Source organism: Paralichthys olivaceus, chromosome 11 (genome assembly GCF_024713975.1).
Source record: "Paralichthys olivaceus isolate ysfri-2021 chromosome 11, ASM2471397v2, whole genome shotgun sequence".
NCBI classification, from domain to species: domain Eukaryota; kingdom Metazoa; phylum Chordata; class Actinopteri; order Pleuronectiformes; family Paralichthyidae; genus Paralichthys; species Paralichthys olivaceus.
Window position 1 is genome coordinate 4450456 of NC_091103.1, and position 16733 is coordinate 4467188.

The 16733-nt window shown below is 41.5% G+C and overlaps 1 protein-coding gene across 8 annotated transcripts in view; it reads left to right on the forward strand.

The window, feature by feature from the left end:
* Nucleotides 1-13717, forward strand: part of usp2a (ubiquitin specific peptidase 2a) — a 36171-nt gene extending 22454 nt beyond the window's left edge. For 6 of the 8 annotated variants that reach the window (XM_020095009.2, XM_020095007.2, XM_020095006.2 and 3 more), the window contains 11 exons: nt 7883-7933; nt 8732-8855; nt 9207-9318; nt 9476-9586; nt 10251-10315; nt 10446-10549; nt 10957-11037; nt 11398-11476; nt 11662-11766; nt 11940-12060; nt 13490-13717. In XM_020095009.2, the coding sequence (XP_019950568.2) occupies nt 7883-7933; nt 8732-8855; nt 9207-9318; nt 9476-9586; nt 10251-10315; nt 10446-10549; nt 10957-11037; nt 11398-11476; nt 11662-11766; nt 11940-12060; nt 13490-13574 (1038 nt within the window). In that variant the 3' untranslated portion in view covers nt 13575-13717. The remainder of the gene's footprint in view (nt 1-7882; nt 7934-8731; nt 8856-9206; nt 9319-9475; nt 9587-10250; nt 10316-10445; nt 10550-10956; nt 11038-11397; nt 11477-11661; nt 11767-11939; nt 12061-13489) is intronic. The other 2 variants (XM_020095010.2, XM_020095012.2) reach the window with 1 other exon arrangement.
* Nucleotides 13718-16733: the final 3016 nt, after the last annotated feature.

Here is a 16733-nt window from a genome sequence, read left to right on the forward strand (position 1 = left end):
TGTTATCAGTTAATTCAAACAGATTTACATTTTTACAATTTAACACAGGATGTTAAAGCTTCACTGTGAAACCAGGTGGACTTGTAACTAAAAACTAGCACGAGGCTTGTGATTCTGCTGTCGGCTTTATGCAAATAGGCCCTCAAAAGTAATGCATTAAGTGAATGAGTACGTTCACCACATACCAGAGGTGTTCAACAGAGATTTACCCAGACAGTGTCAAGTAAACCATCGTTGCAGCAAACTGATGCGGTCTGACATGAATCCAGTGGTGTGCTTGAAGCTTTACTGACAATGGGAGACATTAGATTCTGAAATGTATTCTGCATTGACACTGTGGTTGCCGTTCACACCCTGTGTAGATAAATGGAGGTCGAAATTACACATGTACTTGTCCCCTGCATTCGCCCTAATATGAGATGAAGAAGAAGAATGACATTTGGCGACCACTTTGCTGCTATTGCCATTTTTAATGTTGTTTTGGGCTTTTTTTTTTATTGTTCCAAAGCTGCTGTGCCAGCTTCTGTTATGTAATGAGGAATCACATTCAAATACACTTTAGTGCTGGCCAGGTCTGGATGCTTGGCATGCTTTCTGTTTTGTTGTCACCATCCACCTGCTCCTCCTGTCCTGCCCTTGTCTGTCCGCTCGTGCTCATCGTCTGTCTTCTTCTTCTGCTCCTCCCTCTCTACAGACCAACACATGCCTGCCAACCAAACAGGCTCTGTCTTTCTCTCTGTACAAGCTTATTTATGAATTTATGCCAGGGAAATCATAAGAGGAATGTGTGTGGACGACTGGCACATGCACGCAAGCATTCATGCACGTTTCTCTAGTGTTTCTGCACATGGTAGCTGTAAAGGTTAAAGGTTGCTTTGTGTTGCTGTCCTCTGCTAAAGCTTCGTACATCAACATTCATTCTGAAACTGATACTATAGTCTCCAACTATTAATTAATTATTGATTATAAAATAAAAAGTTTTCAGCTTCTCCAGGTCAGGAATTGAAAAAATTAAGGGCTATAGGATTTAAATTAATACCAATGGCAGATAAACCCAAAAAGACAGTTGCAAAGCAAGCTTAAAGGTTCAGTGTGTAGAATTTAGTGACATCTAGAGGTGAAGTGTCATAGTAGTTAATTAAAGGTAGAAATTAAGTCATGTAGCACTATCCTTATTGATTTTTCAGCTAAAGAAAAATAGAATCAGCATGTTAGTGTTTGGAGAGGGTTCATTTCAGAGAAACCTCTGAGGTTTTTACTTCAGTGGAACAAACCTGGCTGTGGATCTTTCACAAGGATCTCATGTGTGGTCCTCCTGCAGTGTGTAAAACTCAGGGGTGTGTGCACTTTGTTGCACAGTAGTATTTGGTTATCTTTAGTGTTCATATTGAGGTCTGTGTGATTACCCACTGTAGCGGATAGATACAAGCCCAGGGGCCCAGGCTTCAGTGTAATGAAAACACCAGCCTGTTAGTAGTAACATTTCTCCCACTGAGGGTCATTTCTTTCCGCTTAGAGAAATACCTGCCAGTGGGAATGTGTGAAGATGAACAGAGCTGTTATATAAGCAGCCGATGCATTGCTTATGGCTACATGCCGTCCAGCTGTTCTCTAAACAATGTTGGGTTTTAGCATGAGACCCCTGGTGGTTGAAGACAGCGTGTGAGAAGTCTTTGATCAAATGAAATGTAACAAACAAGGGGCCGGTTCATATTATCAGAGGCTATATTTATTTATGTTTCTCAGAAAGACAGCAGAGGATCTTACTGTTTACTTGTTTGTATCTGAGAGTGTGTGATAGTTGAGAGAGAGAGAGAGATGAGCTGTGGCTTCACGTCACCGGACACTTGAGCCCTGATGACTGATTCCACCGGTCTGTGCTTTAGGAGAAATAAATAGACGGCCTCTCTGTCTCCGAGAACTGGGCGCTTGAGTTTTCTCTCACTCACAAACTATAGCGTGGAAGCGAACATGTCACTTTTGTGCACGTGGGAGAAACAACAGTAGCATGAGACGTAAGTCAGAGGGAGAGGGTGTGTGAGCGAGAGATTGTTTACGATTGTCTGCCAAATAGAGAGGCAGGTCAGAACAGACTGTCCTGCTGCTCCTGCTCTCTCTCTCTCTCTCTCTCTCTCTCTGTTATGCTCCTATGCCAGCCAATCAGCTATCGGCATTCTGCACTGCCAGGTGGGCCCAGGCATCCTGCTGCTGGTATGTGTGAAGTTTAGTTTACAGCCCCAGAGACACAGGCAGTGGAGGGGAGGGGGAAAGTGGCACTTGTTATTGCTTTGGTGTTGATGCTGCTCTGTGTTAACGCAGCATTGCCGATACTGCAATTAAATAGTGCATAGCATTTTCTTCTTCTATTGGTGCACACAAATACTTTGTTTTTTAAATACTTTTTGTTTCACTTCTAACACCAAACTATAATGACTGTACAGATTTTCAAAACGCTCCTGGCCACTCATTTATAGTTTGACACAAGCTGCCCTCTGGGATTTCATTAGGCGTCTTCGCTTGTGTTTTGAACTCGTTATTTTCTCACCACACGTCCAGTCTCTGTCAGGGTTAGATGACTGAGGAGCTGCTGGCGAGTGCACAGCTGTAGGTTGTTTGAAGCAGTCTGTCTCTGAAAGGTTTGGTCCAATGCTAACTTCACCTCAGTTCAAATAGGAAGACGCATTCTTGTCGGCCGCATGGCCCCAGCAACCAACACAACTCACACAGTCTAGAGTACATGTTACATTACCAGCCAGTGCAGTGATTTTACCATGGGATTCAGCTTTCACATCATTCCCACACATCACAGCATTTAAAGTTACTACTCTATATGGAGGTTTTCTTGGAAACAAACGTATTCTCCACAAAGTTCATTGCGTATATCTATTTTTTGATATGTCTAAGATTGAATTAGCAAATCTCTATTTCAATATTTATTGTCTCATTGTCTTCTTCCTTTTCTTTGCCACATTGCAAATTTCCTTTGTGTGTTCCCTCTGCCTACTGTCGATCAGCAGACCATCGAGGCAGGACGGTGTATTGCTTGTTTGTTTGCACAATATGAACAAAGCAGGGCCATCAGTCAACAGGGCCACCTCCTCAGGGTACCTTTAATGGCACAGTCACATCCAGGAAAGATGCTCAGTTGGAGGTTGCCAGCCAGAAATTATGTTCACTTCGGTTCACATATGACAAATATTACTCTTTTACACGTGTAAATATTTTCATTGGACTAAAAGCAATGAGTGAGTCTCCTGATGAACTCACACACACATATTTCTTTAAGATTGTACTTCTGAAAGCCCTTCATGTGAAACTGTTTGTTGTCACATTTTTGATCAGTATCTGCAGATGCACGAAAAAAAACTGAAAGCATGTCAGACAGTTGTCACACTGGATTCCTTCAATGATGCTTGACGTAAACTCAGAATACATGTTAGACAGTCTTATCTCCCTGCTGTGAGTCAGAGTTCATCGAGCGGTGAGATATGCATTCGTGTCCGGAGCGAAATTGCTGAATTCTAATCGTCCTTTATTCGTATTTGTTGTTAATTGTTTTTCTGTTTTTAGTCTGGAAAGCTCAGCCAGAATCAGGGATCATTCATGTCTTGCTGCCTTCTCACCTTGCTTTGACCCACTTCCTCTGCTCCAGCAGCTTCCTCTGTCCCCCAGGCCAGCAGTCATACATCTTTGAGTTAACAGAGCACAGTGGATGGACAGATTTTACTTCCACCAAGCTGGGCTCAGGCCAAAGTGACATTTCCTCTGTCTCTTATTCCAAGCTTTACGAAGCGGTTCAACCTGGCGCCTGGAATGCCTCTTAATGTGGCCTTTGTGTAAGCAATGCTTTTTAGCCTCAAAGGAGTATGGTTTCAAATGCAGCTCGCTAGCTGCCTGTGACATTTATGAATTAAGCATTTATACAGAGCTAACCCCCTTGGGCTGCCTCTTGTGCACAGTATGTATCCGTCCACTCACATGGAACAACTGGGAATATGAACAAAGGATGTATGTTCCCTCATGTGACTCTTGGTTTCATTTATTCTCATCTCAGCCTCTGTAAAACAAGTCTTTTTCTTACATGCAGTGATTCTATGATGAAACCTTTCGACTTTAGTTGAATGCATAATTAAATAGAGTAGCTGATATATGAATATGTTATATAAAGTAGTAGATTGGTAAAAGGTTTTCCTGCTCAAGTTGAAATATATATCACCATCAAACTTAAGTCTTGTGAGTTTGATCTGTTGGTTTTAGTTTACAGTTTCTTTCAGCATTGTAACACTATCCAGTGTTCTCTTTTAATAGGGATCCTTTAGGTTTATGTGGGAATGTGTCATGAGATCTAAGTAGTCAAAGAAAACCAGTAAGAGAATTGGTGGTGGTTTTTTAAAATAACAGTCTGGTGTCACTCAATACTTGAGGCTGCTTCTTTTGCTGTCAAAGATTCAGGTTTCTTTAAGTAATAATAATTAGTGAGGGGTCTTTATTTGTTTGCTTTTAGTTGAAATTCCTCCCGTCAAGTGCAGAAGATAGTTCCATAGTTTGTAAAAGCTGCAGTAAAAGTTCATCGTGCCCTGTATGGATCTAACTCACCTAATATCATGTCACAAACATGGGTTTCAATGGAGAGCTTCAAATGCTGCCCTTAAGCAAGAGTAAAATATTGAAAAAGTGAAACTGAGAACATCAACACAGATTACTGACTCATAAACTCACATCTGCACCAACTCATTCATACACTGAGTCACACACACATTGTAATCTGTTTATTTCATAACACACACACACACACACACACAATCTGTCCATGCTACAGCCCATCACCACGTCCTCGTGCCTTTTTCCCCAAAAATAAGAACAGTGTTGCTACGGAGACAGAGCCGGGACGTTGTTTTGTCATCGTCATGTCTGCCAGGCTGCCCAGAGGATCAGCCAATTGCGAGCGGACAAGCAGGCATCATTAAATGCAAAGCTGCTATTTTTGGAACCAGCTGTGGCATTACTCAGCAGAGTGCAGCAAAGTCAGACATATACTGTACTGCGTGTGTGTGTGTGTGTGTGTGTGTGAAATAAATAGACTAGGGAGGATTTGTCCTGCATAACAGACTTTTCACTGACATAGTGGAGCTGTGTGTGGTTATGTAATGTGACCACAGCTAATAAAGTGCCACTGAATTTACAGGAAGGAGGATTTAAATAAGCCACTGCTAATTAAAACTGTCAATTTTTTACCACTCCACTGTGTTTCCGTACTGACTCCCTCATTCTCCTGAATGAGAGACAGATGGCAAAGGTTATTTATATAATAGTAAAGAGCCCTTAATGTATCAGCACTCATAACTAGATAAGCTGCAGGCTCACGTTACTGATGAGCAGTCGAACACACATCCAGTCATGCAATCCTGAGTTTTGCCATCACATTCAGTTTCCTTTTTTTTTTATACCTGCAATGCAACAAACACTTCTGTTCTGTTTTAATCATCAATGAAAATGTTAAAGTTACAAAAAGACACCAAGAACGCCAACTGCTCATTTCCCCTCAGAGCCACAAAGCTTTTTAGTGTCTGTCAGGTTATTGTTTTCATTTTCCTGCCCGCCACCAAAGAGCCAAACAAAGGTTAAGAGACTGGTTGTTCCCTCAGGAGCAGGTGGGGACCATAACAGATCACAGGATCAATTTAAAAGGGCCGTGCATCTGCTGGTCTGAAATCTAGCTGCTCTCCGTTGTTTATCACTTTAAATTAGATTTTTTGATTGTTTGTCGTCCAAACAAATCAATTTGAAAAATCTCCTTGTACTGAAGATGTAATGACAATCTTCACAGTTAAAAGCTTAATCAATTAATCAGAAAATAATAACTGAAACATTAAGCAGAAGAAAACTCGGCTATACAGTGAAGTGTTTTTTTTTCATCAGTGACTTAAGCTCGGGCAGCTTCTCAAAAAACATTAAGCTCAAAGCAGAAACGATGTTTAGGGTTAAATATACTGTAACGACTCACTTCCTGTCACAATCACATTACGTGTTCTCACACTGTTACACTGCTAATAACTTTTTGAATGGTGTGGTGATCACAGTGGGGAACTCCCTTTGGGTCAGAGAAGTCATTGTGTGTACAGACTGCAGCCGCTCATGTTTGTGAATGAGTCTATGCAGCTGTTCGGACTCTGGGGCTCGTCGGGTCACATCTGGGGTACGGTGAGGCTGCTGACCACAGGATCAGACTGTTTCACTTTGTTGTCAAATCCTTGTTGATTCTCTATTTGACTCAAAACTGGGCTCCTACTGTAGCAGCTTCGTGTAAGTTCATCAAGTGATCGCTTTTATGATCTCGTTTTGTTTGTGGTCTCTCCTTGGACTTGGCCAGTTGTCCTGGTGGTCCAGCTACATAGTGCAGCACAGGTGAGGGTAACAGTGAGCATGCGGGTGAGATAGATTTCAGGAGCCAGTGAGATCAGGTGACTGATGTTCAGCTGCTGGTCGTACAGAGCTGCTCTCTAACTCTAAGCTTAAGTTACATGGCTGTTAGTTTCTCTGCCACTCGCACCCCGAGGAATCCTTTTTATGTTTCTCATTATAAAAATCACTGGTCTATCGTCCATGTGACTTACTATCATCAGTGAGAGAGAAGGCGGAGGCTTTGGCGTTGTCTGATCTCGCCAAGAAAATTATCAAAACGACTTGTCCTTTGGCAGCGAATCCATTTGATTCAGTGACTCTAGTCGATGGAATGATGTGAAAATAAATTAACTTTGGCATAGCTTGTTTTGGAAAGCATAATTGTCTGCTGCCTCTGCATCTTATTCAAGGGCACAAGAGCATTTCTTCTCCACCCCCACGTTCTTTGTTACTTCTTCCTCTAGCTACTCAATTATATAATCACTGAACTTATGTAATGCAATTCATCCGCAGCAAGTGATGACATAAGTTCTGCAAAGCATTTTGTACCATTTTAAGATTCGGAAAACATGATAATATGCTCTGCCATCTGTTGCTTTCCACTGAGCTATGTGCTGTGTGCGTGTGTGTGTGGATGTGTGTGTGTGTGTGTCATTCTTTTTTGCACTGACAATTTGCAGCAACGCAGAAAACCCTCAAGGTTCTGTGACTCCATGTTATCTAATGTTGTTGATAAGATCTCAGCCATCTGGGAGTGATTACCGAGAGAGGAACTGACGAGAGATAACAAAAACAAGTTCCTCTCTGAAGATAATGCTCACCAGGAAAAACCTGCTGTCATCTCATTCCTAGTCGGACACGACACACACATTCCTCCGCTGTGTGGACCAGTTACATGTTTGTCACATAGCCTGGTTTGCCTGATTCTCCAGCCTCCTGGGGATGTTGCCCAGGTACAAACCCAGACTGAAGCACTTCTGCAGTGCTTGAAAAAAACTGCTGGCGACAGTGCACACCACAGTCCTGGGTTACTTTCTGAAGAAAACCAAACTGCTTTTAAACAATCTTTATTTATTTAGTTATTATTTTGCTTCCTTTTCAGTAACAACGTTATTATTTATGTGATTTTTGACTGCAGTCACCCAGTAGCTGACTCATTTAAGGTAAAATATTGTAAAGTTAAGATGTTATTCATACACAGGAGGTAAAAGTTAAAAACCATCACTACATCATAGTTCACTATTCTGTATGTGAAATGACTATTGTATCTTTAACTTGTCTGATGGGGGCTGGAATAAAAACCAGGCTGTCATATTTATATTTATTATTAAACATTTCCACTGTGGTGACTGTTTGGACACTGCTGTCACTGTGTGATATGACTTGGGTGAATTTGAATACATTCATCTAAGTGTCATGCAAGAAGATTATAAATTGGATTTACCTGAATATCTAAAATATTGTGTGCTTTGTCTTTCAGAATTCAAAGAGTGCCCAGGGCCTGGTGGGACTAAAGAACCTTGGAAACACAGTGAGTGCAGGAACACGTTCACCAACTGTGCCATCTCCTTGTTTACAGTGGAGGAGAAGCTCATATTAAACTCCCTAAATCCAGTCAGTGTTAGACAGATTGCAGTATGTGAAAGGTGGTCCAGCAGAGAGTGCGTGTGTGCATGTGTGTGTGTGTGTACACTGTAACCTAATCACAGAGCTCTGAACTATGGACCAGCGAGGGCTCGTTCTTTCTATCTCTGTGACTGTTTTGAACCACAGTGCATGTGCCTGGCGGGGACACGTGATGGTCTTTGACAACACGTGTAAATGTGTGTGATCTCTCAACATACACTCAGTAATTACATAAGGGTTCTTTCACTTTGTCTGCAAAGCCTTAGAGTTCTTATTTAATCTTTTTTTTGGATCTGCAAAACGAAAATACCAACATTAGAAATATACAAAATGTTTTTCAAATGCAATGCAAGTATGAAAAAAGGAAATAATCAAACACGTATGAGTTCAACTGAAAGAAAGACCAGTTTTTAAAACCGTGTGCATGTAGGACTCTTTTGCAAAGAAATGTATTTCCCATAATGTTGAACTGTTTATTTAATTCGCTTCAGCTGAAGTACGGAGAGTTTACAAGCAGCAGTGCAATCAGCAAGTCAGCTCTGTTATATTTTTAATCAGACTTCAAGTAGTTCTGCAAAAATAACCAAATTATAAGACAATTGTAAAGTAAATGAGAGTTGTCAGTGACTGAGGATTGAATTAAGATGTCTTCATGTGTAATTAAAATGGGAGCTGATGCTTTTGTTGTTTTTTCCCCCCACAGTGTTTCATGAATAGTATCCTGCAGTGTCTCAGCAACACACACAGCCTGCGAGACTACTGCCTGCACAACTCGCACCGCAGAGACCTTAACAACAACAGCCGCACCAACACAGCCCTCATGGAAGGTGAGAGACGTGTCACACAGGCCCCCTAGAGTCCAAAATAAGCACTCCTCACAGCTGCTCACATCCAGCACACTCGCTCGCACTTTATGTCTGGATTAAATTTGCATCTGTCACATGTGTAGGATAAACAGGGGATCTGGTTCTTATTCGGTGGCGCCGGAGAGAAACTGATACTTTTATTTTGGTCTTTTTTTATTTGGACATGAAATTCTGCTAAATCCGACATCGGATAGGAAAGTGAGGCTGCACCTTCAGTCACCAACAAACCTGAATGCATTGCTGCAGTTGTGGAATCATCAGGGCACATTTCTCGTCTCGGCGTGAGACTAACTCAAGTGTTTCTGTTAATAGAATTTGCCAAGCTGATACAGACCATGTGGACGTCGTCCAGCAGTGAGGCCGTCAGCCCGTCTGAATTCAAAACTCAGATCCAGAGATATGCTCCCAGATTTGTGGGATACAAGTAAGCTTTATAATCTCTTCATTACGTTTTATAATTGCTGTCATACTTCTTTTTTTGCTTTTGTCTGAGATCTGTCCAGGAATAATAGGACTGCTTGATCAAAAATAAATAGTGGCTTATGTTGTTAGCTCTAACTGAGTGCTGGTGTGTCGTGCAGCCAACAGGACGCTCAGGAGTTCCTGCGTTTCCTCCTGGACGGCCTGCACAACGAGGTCAACAGGGTCACCGTCAGGCCGAGAGGCACTGCAGAGGACTTTGACCACTTGCAGTGAGTAAACTGGCTGGCAGACTTTGTTGTGTGTGTTTTTACCTGCACCGACACTTTGCTGTAAAGGGCAGTAACCAGGGTCTGTCATAACTCATGAAACAGACAGAATGCACCTGACATGGGTTTGTGCAATAGGAAAAAGGATTACAGCGTAATTTTACATGTAAAATATGCTGGAGTGGTACAGAGTGTGTAAACCCGACCTTGACGGAGTCAGCATGAATCATTAAGGCTTCATCATTAAGCTTTAATTTGAGGCTGTGTGAGACAGTTTCACCTCCTGTGTTGCGTTGTTGTGTCTCTGGGGCTCAGATCAGCTTAATGCTCCAATTCTTCTTGGATATAATTATCAGTTATCTAACATCAACTTGTTTAAGGGTCACAGTGAATCTCTGCAAATTTCAGCACTACCCTCGAAACAGCTCAGCCTGAATATTTAAACAAGATATTACAAAATATTCATTATCAGCTTGAAAATGTCTTTCAGGATAGACATTGTTTTTGAGAAGAGCGTTTTAAAACCTCTGATGCCAAATTCTGTCCCCTGGATGTCTAGAGTAAAGTAGGTCAGATTCATAATCCAGTATTATCAGCCATTTTACTTTGTTAGACTAACTGAGTGCAAACCTTGCATCCTCTCAATAATTCCGTGCTCCATGTTCAGGGATGAAGAGAAAGGGAAGAAGATGTGGAGTAAATACCTTGAGAGAGAAGACAGTAAGATAGTCGGTGAGTAGTATTTCTCAGGTCAAGTTTGATAAAAATGACACAGAACAAAATCTGTTTTGTTATCACATTTCATAGCATGTGAGTTGATCCAGTGATGTGTGTGTTGACGTGATGTCTCCTGCTCTGTCAGACCTGTTTGTAGGACAACTGAAGAGCTCTCTGACCTGTAGCCACTGTGGTTTCTGCTCCACTGTCTTCGACCCCTTCTGGGATCTCTCTCTACCTATTGCCAAGGTTAGGACACGCGTGTTCAAACAAACACACACACACACACACACACACACACACAGGAGTAACAAGTACATGCTTGTCATCCTTACATAACATGTTTCAGAAGGTCATCAGACACAAATGTCATCACAATCAGTGGCGCAGAGGTGACATTCTGTTTGTGTGTGTGTGTATGTGTGCGTGCGCCTGTGTGCGTGGTTGTGTGTGTGTGTACTTTTGTATGATTGAGTTTGGGGGGGGGGATTTGAGCTTGGACATTAGTGTTAATAAATAACTGTGCACAGCTTCTGATGCAAGCTTTTTGGTTTCCTCCCTGTTTGTCTTTGCTTTGCATTTCTGTGTATGTGTGTGTGTGTGTGTGTGTGTGTGTGTGTGCATGCTAATGTAAATGCATCAATGTTTGTGTTCAGAAGGGCTACGGTGAGGTGAGTCTGATGGACTGCATGCGGCTCTTCACCAAAGAGGACGTCCTCGATGGGGACGAGAAGCCGGTAGGTGTCCACTAGGAGAACAGTCGGGAGGCTGAAGTCAGTTTAACCTTCTGTTGTTCGGAGAAAAAGAAAATGTGACAATCACTTGACTTCATTCTCACAAAGTCAGAACTTAAAATACAGAACACGCCTTGTCTAATGTGTTTGCAGGTTTTTTCCTGCATAGAGAACATTACTGTATTAGAAAAACTGTTTTATTTTAATCATTTAATTTATTGTGTTTCAATGAAAACACAGTGAAATGACTGGTAAATAAAATGCAATTATTGCGTTAATTGTCGTCCGTCTAAAAAGACTTAAGAAAAATCATTTAATGTCATGTCTGAACATGTCTGAACCTTCTCTGTGTTTCCTCTACAGACATGTTACAGGTGTAAAGCTCGGAGAAGGTGCACTAAGAAGTTCACAATACAGAAGTTTCCCAAGATCTTAGTGCTGCGTATCCTTTCCTCTGGACGTCACTGTCTGATACTGTGTGTGTTTGTGTGTTTGTGTGTGTGTGTGGCCTATACTCAAGCGATGAATTAAGATTCACCTCGTGTGAAGTTGCCTCGAATGTATTGTGTGACGTTCAGAAAGCCATAGTGTATCCGGAGCTGTTCCTTGACTCGTCCTCCTGTCCAGACCTGAAACGCTTCTCTGAGGCACGAAGAACCAGCAAACTGTCCACCTTTGTTAATTTCCCCATGAAGGATCTTGACCTGCGGGAGTTTGCCTCTGAAAACAGCAGTAAGTATAACACAGTTTGTAAATATCTGTATATTTGTTATAGATATCAGAACATCGGCGATGTTTGAATATCAGCTGCCTGAGTTTACATGTCGAATACTTCAAAGACTCTTTTTAAAACAGAACCAGGAGCTGTGGAATGAAACGTTGTTTTTGTGTGTCTGTCGTTGCAGTAAATGCAGTGTACAACCTGTATGCAGTGTCCAACCACTCAGGCACCACTATGGGCGGTCACTACACAGCTTACTGTCGCAATCCCAACTCGGGAGAATGGTACACGTTTAATGACTCCAGGTAGGTTCGAGCACTCAAATCTCACGAGACGTCAGAGCTCGTACTGATGTCGTTTACATCACGATGGAAAGATGCAAACACACCACACTAACCCGCATCTTTGATAACTGACTCTTGACTGGCTTTAAATTGTGTTGGTAAAAAAGTGCTTGTTTCCATGTTATAGATTATACAGCAGTGTGATGTATTTTCAGTGGACTCAGAGAGACATTTAGAAAAAGCTATATATGTATATCATCAGTGGCAACTGTCATTTTCTGATCATCATTTCGATCTCTAACTTATTATGTGTTACACATGCAGGAGGTGAATCCTTCCTAATAAACCTCATTAGCAGCTAACTTGACATCACTGTGGTTTAAAAGGTGAAACTGAGGAAACCCAGTGAACCTTAAATGAGTAAGAACAGAAGCAGAGTGTTGAAGAAGGAATGAAGATGGAAGCAGCAGATAATCCTCCTCTCCTCTCTCGTCTCTGCTCTTCCTGCTACGCTGCACTCATTCATAACGCCCCTCTCTCATCCTCACTGAACACAGTGTGTCGCAGGTCTCATGCATCTCCTCGGTCGATCTCTATTATTATTCTGGGACATTACTGCAGCGTGCAGGACAATACAGAGCGTCATCACCACACACCATGTGGGCTTCTGTGTGTCTGATAGTCCTGGACAACTCCATGTGTCCTCAAACGTCTTTTTTAAAACTAAGATGACATGATCGTAGCTTTTACCCAGGGTATATACTGAGATAATGTAGATTTCAAATGTCTTGTTTGGTCCAAAGCGGCAGGCAGGTGATATGTTTTGAAAAGCTTTAATTCATGTTCTTCTATATATTTACGTGAACCAGGTATTTAAGCATCAAGAAAATCAAATCAGAGCTTATAAACACAGATGTCTTACACAGATGACATATATGACTATGTATAGCAACCATGGTTGATTGTTGAATTTGCTGTCGTCCTGAACACACGACACAGAGGAAATGGAGGAAGTGTTCAGATGAGGCAGCTCCAGAAGGACCTTGAAAAAACAAAAGAATAACTTCCTTCAAACCTTTACTTATCTCGACTGCGGCAGCCTTCCATATCCCTATGTGTACTGTCACAGTTTCATAATTAACCAGAAAAGCTGTGTGCAGCACGGTTTACAATGCAGTTCTCTCTCTCTCACTCTCTCTCTCACTCTCTCTCACTCTTTAGTCTGTGTACCTGTCACTTTAAATCTGTTGCCAGGAGAGCAGGGTGTCAGTGACTCTGTCAACTCACAGAACCTGTTCATATAAAAACAGTTCAGTATGTTGCCTTGGTTCCAATCAGTGACTGTGATGTAGCATATGTACAGAGTTAGTATGAAGAGGTTGGATCCATCATCCTGATCTCACCATGCCCCCCCCCCCCCTCCTCTCTTTCTCTCTCTCTCTTTCTCCAGAGTAACGCCAATGTCCTCCAGCCAAGTGCGCAGCAGTGACGCCTACGTCTTGTTCTACGAGCTGGCCTCCTCCTCGCGGATGTGAAGCCTCCCCGAGGACGACGGGCCTCAGCACCACACTAACTGATGGACAGACAGATGGCAAATGAGAATGTTGGCGGAGTTGGGCCTATATTTGACTTGTATCTGGACATATATCTCACACACACACACACACACACACACACACACACACACACACACACACACACACACACACACACACACACACAAAGGCACACACCACTACCAGCCTGGAGGCTGCTTCTCTCCACAGAGAGAGCTGGAGAAGGGGAACTTTCTGGACACCACAGGAACCTGATCAACCAGCCCTGCTTTCTTTCTCCCTCTGTCTTTACTCTCGTGTCTTGCTCATTCTGGGTGGAGGTCTGTGTGTGTGTGTGTGTGTGTGTACACTAGTTGTGTGCGCGTGTTCGTGTGCGTATGGATGCGAGGCTAACACAGGCAATAACCCCACCCGACCGACCAGCCGGTGTATCCGTCTCCATCTCAGAAGTCCCTCTCTATGCACTGCAAACCAAACTCTCCTGACTGCGCCTTTTGCTTTGTTTTCTTAAAGTCTTTGATCTTCTCGTTTGCCTCAAACCATTTTTTGTCTGCTTTGAATTTATGTTTGTTTTAATTTTTGGTGGGGGGGGGGGGCGGGGTTAATTATCACGTCATCACCACCACATCCCTTCTCTGGACTGTGAGGAAACCTGTGCTTAGAGTGCGACTGTAACAGAACAGAACTGGTATTTGTTATGACAAGCTTACAGCCACCGGCCTGCTCGGTTTTCATGTCTGTCCCTCCCACTGCACTACAACACTCCCGTGTCTCTGTTTGCATCTTCCTCACTCTGTCTTTATCTTCCAGTGGTTGGGAGGCAAGTGGCACTGTGGGCGTTACATGTTTCAGAGGACAACCCTCTACGTCGTGTTTTATTTAATTTGTTTCTCCCACGTGTGGCTGCTACTGACATTTTAAAAGTGCTGTGAATGGATGAATGGACAGTCCAGTGCGGATCTGCTAAGGGTTAATGAAATAGACGATAATAACGTAACACTCCTCATCGTCAGTATGAGGTCTTTTCTTCCTCTCTTGTTTCATGCCATTGAACAACATGGAAAGAATGTTTTAAAGAAGAAAAAACCTACTATATCTGTATATTTTTATATTCTGATGCAATATAGAGAATGTACTATTCAATGGTGCTGAAAATGACCCATTACTGTTTTCAGTTGGTTTCTTTACCAGGTTTCAAGAGAGAGAAAAAAAGTTCTTATTTATGCTTACATGTGATAATGTGATGAGTCACACTTTTTAACAGTGGCAGTCAAAAACATGAGTATATAAATATATATATAAATATATATATGAATAAAAGTCAACAAAACGATGGTTTTACTTTGAGTCTTTGTCTTTTTTTGGTCTGAATTTGAAACTGTCATAAGACTCTAGTTCAAATGTCCCGAGAAAAGCACAGAGACAAATGAAAATACAGGAACTTGATTTCTTCTGTTGCTCTGGCCTTTAGGTAACGCTTCCCTCTGCCAGATGTGTTGTTATGAAACTGAACTTCATCTAGATTTACTAGATGTACTGACAGTTCTTATATCTCCCTTATCAGCTTAACACCGCAGAGACAGACACCATTTTCTTTTGTTGGAACGCTCTGTGATGGTTGTGGAGGCGCAGCAGTCTGGCCTACTTTCTGCCGCTCCATTATCCGTACATGGCCTATTTCTGAGGTCCGAGCTCTGCGGCCCCATAGTGAGATCAGATGCCACGATAGGGTCCGGCAGCCAGGAGTAGTTCTGCAGGCCGTCGCTCTGGAGGCTCCCACGTTCGCCACAAAAGGATCCATCCAGTGAGACACCTTCAAATAAAGCAAATGCTCCATCCACTCAATACATCTCAACAGGACGACTTGTTTTTGTCCAGGATGGAACGGCCATCATATCTTCAGACTGCTGGCACTTCACAACACAATTTCCACTGTGTGTGTGTGTGTGTGTGTGTGTGTTTGATCTTAATTAATCACGTGGCCTGGCTTGACCTTGATACACATGAAACAGTAGCTTTGATTGTGGATTAATTCAGCTTGACAGAGGAAACACATGTTACACAACCGGTTAACTACCGTGTCAGTGAAAGGAGAAGGAATAGATCAATGTGTTGCACAGCTTGTAGGTATCAGACTGGTGTAAATGTTTTTATTTTATTATTGATCTTTTAAACAGTATTTTGAGAAAGTATTTTTACTCAAGGTCACTTATTAGCTCTTTTGGGACATTAACTGCTCATCACACATTTTCATCAGCAGTGTAATGTGTTTGTTGAAATGTCATGGAGTTGGTTTAAAACCCTCTAGGGTGGCGTGTGTCTACAGAATTCACAAACTGTAACCTTGAGCCTTGTTTACACCAACCAGCCTCCATCCATTATTTAGAACACTCATTCTTTGACGGTCATGGGGCAGCTGGAGCCAGTTAGCTGATATCGGACGAGAGGAAAGGTACGCGCTGGACACATGATGGGAGGCCAAGACTGTTATCATGCATGCAAATTTTACACTAGAATTTTATATTGAGAAAAAAACTTCATAATTTGTTATTTAACAAGAAAAACTGTACGAAACTAAAAATCAATTTAATAATTTAATAATACAGTGTGTCTGGTTTCCTCTACATTTGGATTATTAGTAATATTTTATTGGATTATTTCAGTAGTATTTTTCAGTAGCAATATTTGAGTAGTATTATTTTAGTGGTATTATTTCAGTAGTAGAATATTTGTAGTATTATTTCAATGGTGATATTTTAGTAGTATTATTTAAGTGGTATTATTTCAGTAGTATTATTTCAGTAGTATTTTTCAGTAGCAATATTTCAGTAGTATTATTTTAGTGGTATTATTTCAGTAGTAGAATATTTGTAGTATTATTTTAGTAGTATTATTTCAATGGTGATATTTTAGTAGTATATTTTAAGTGGTATTATTTCAGTAGTTCTATTTCAGTAGTATTATTTTATTGGTATTATTTCAGTGGTATTATTTCAGCAGTAGAATATTTGTAGTATTATTTCAGTGGTATTTCAGTAGTAATATTTAAGTGGTATTTTTTCAGTTGTAGAATATTTGTAGTATTATTTCAGTGGTATTTTTCAGTAGTAATATTTTAGTAGATTATTTCAGTAGTAT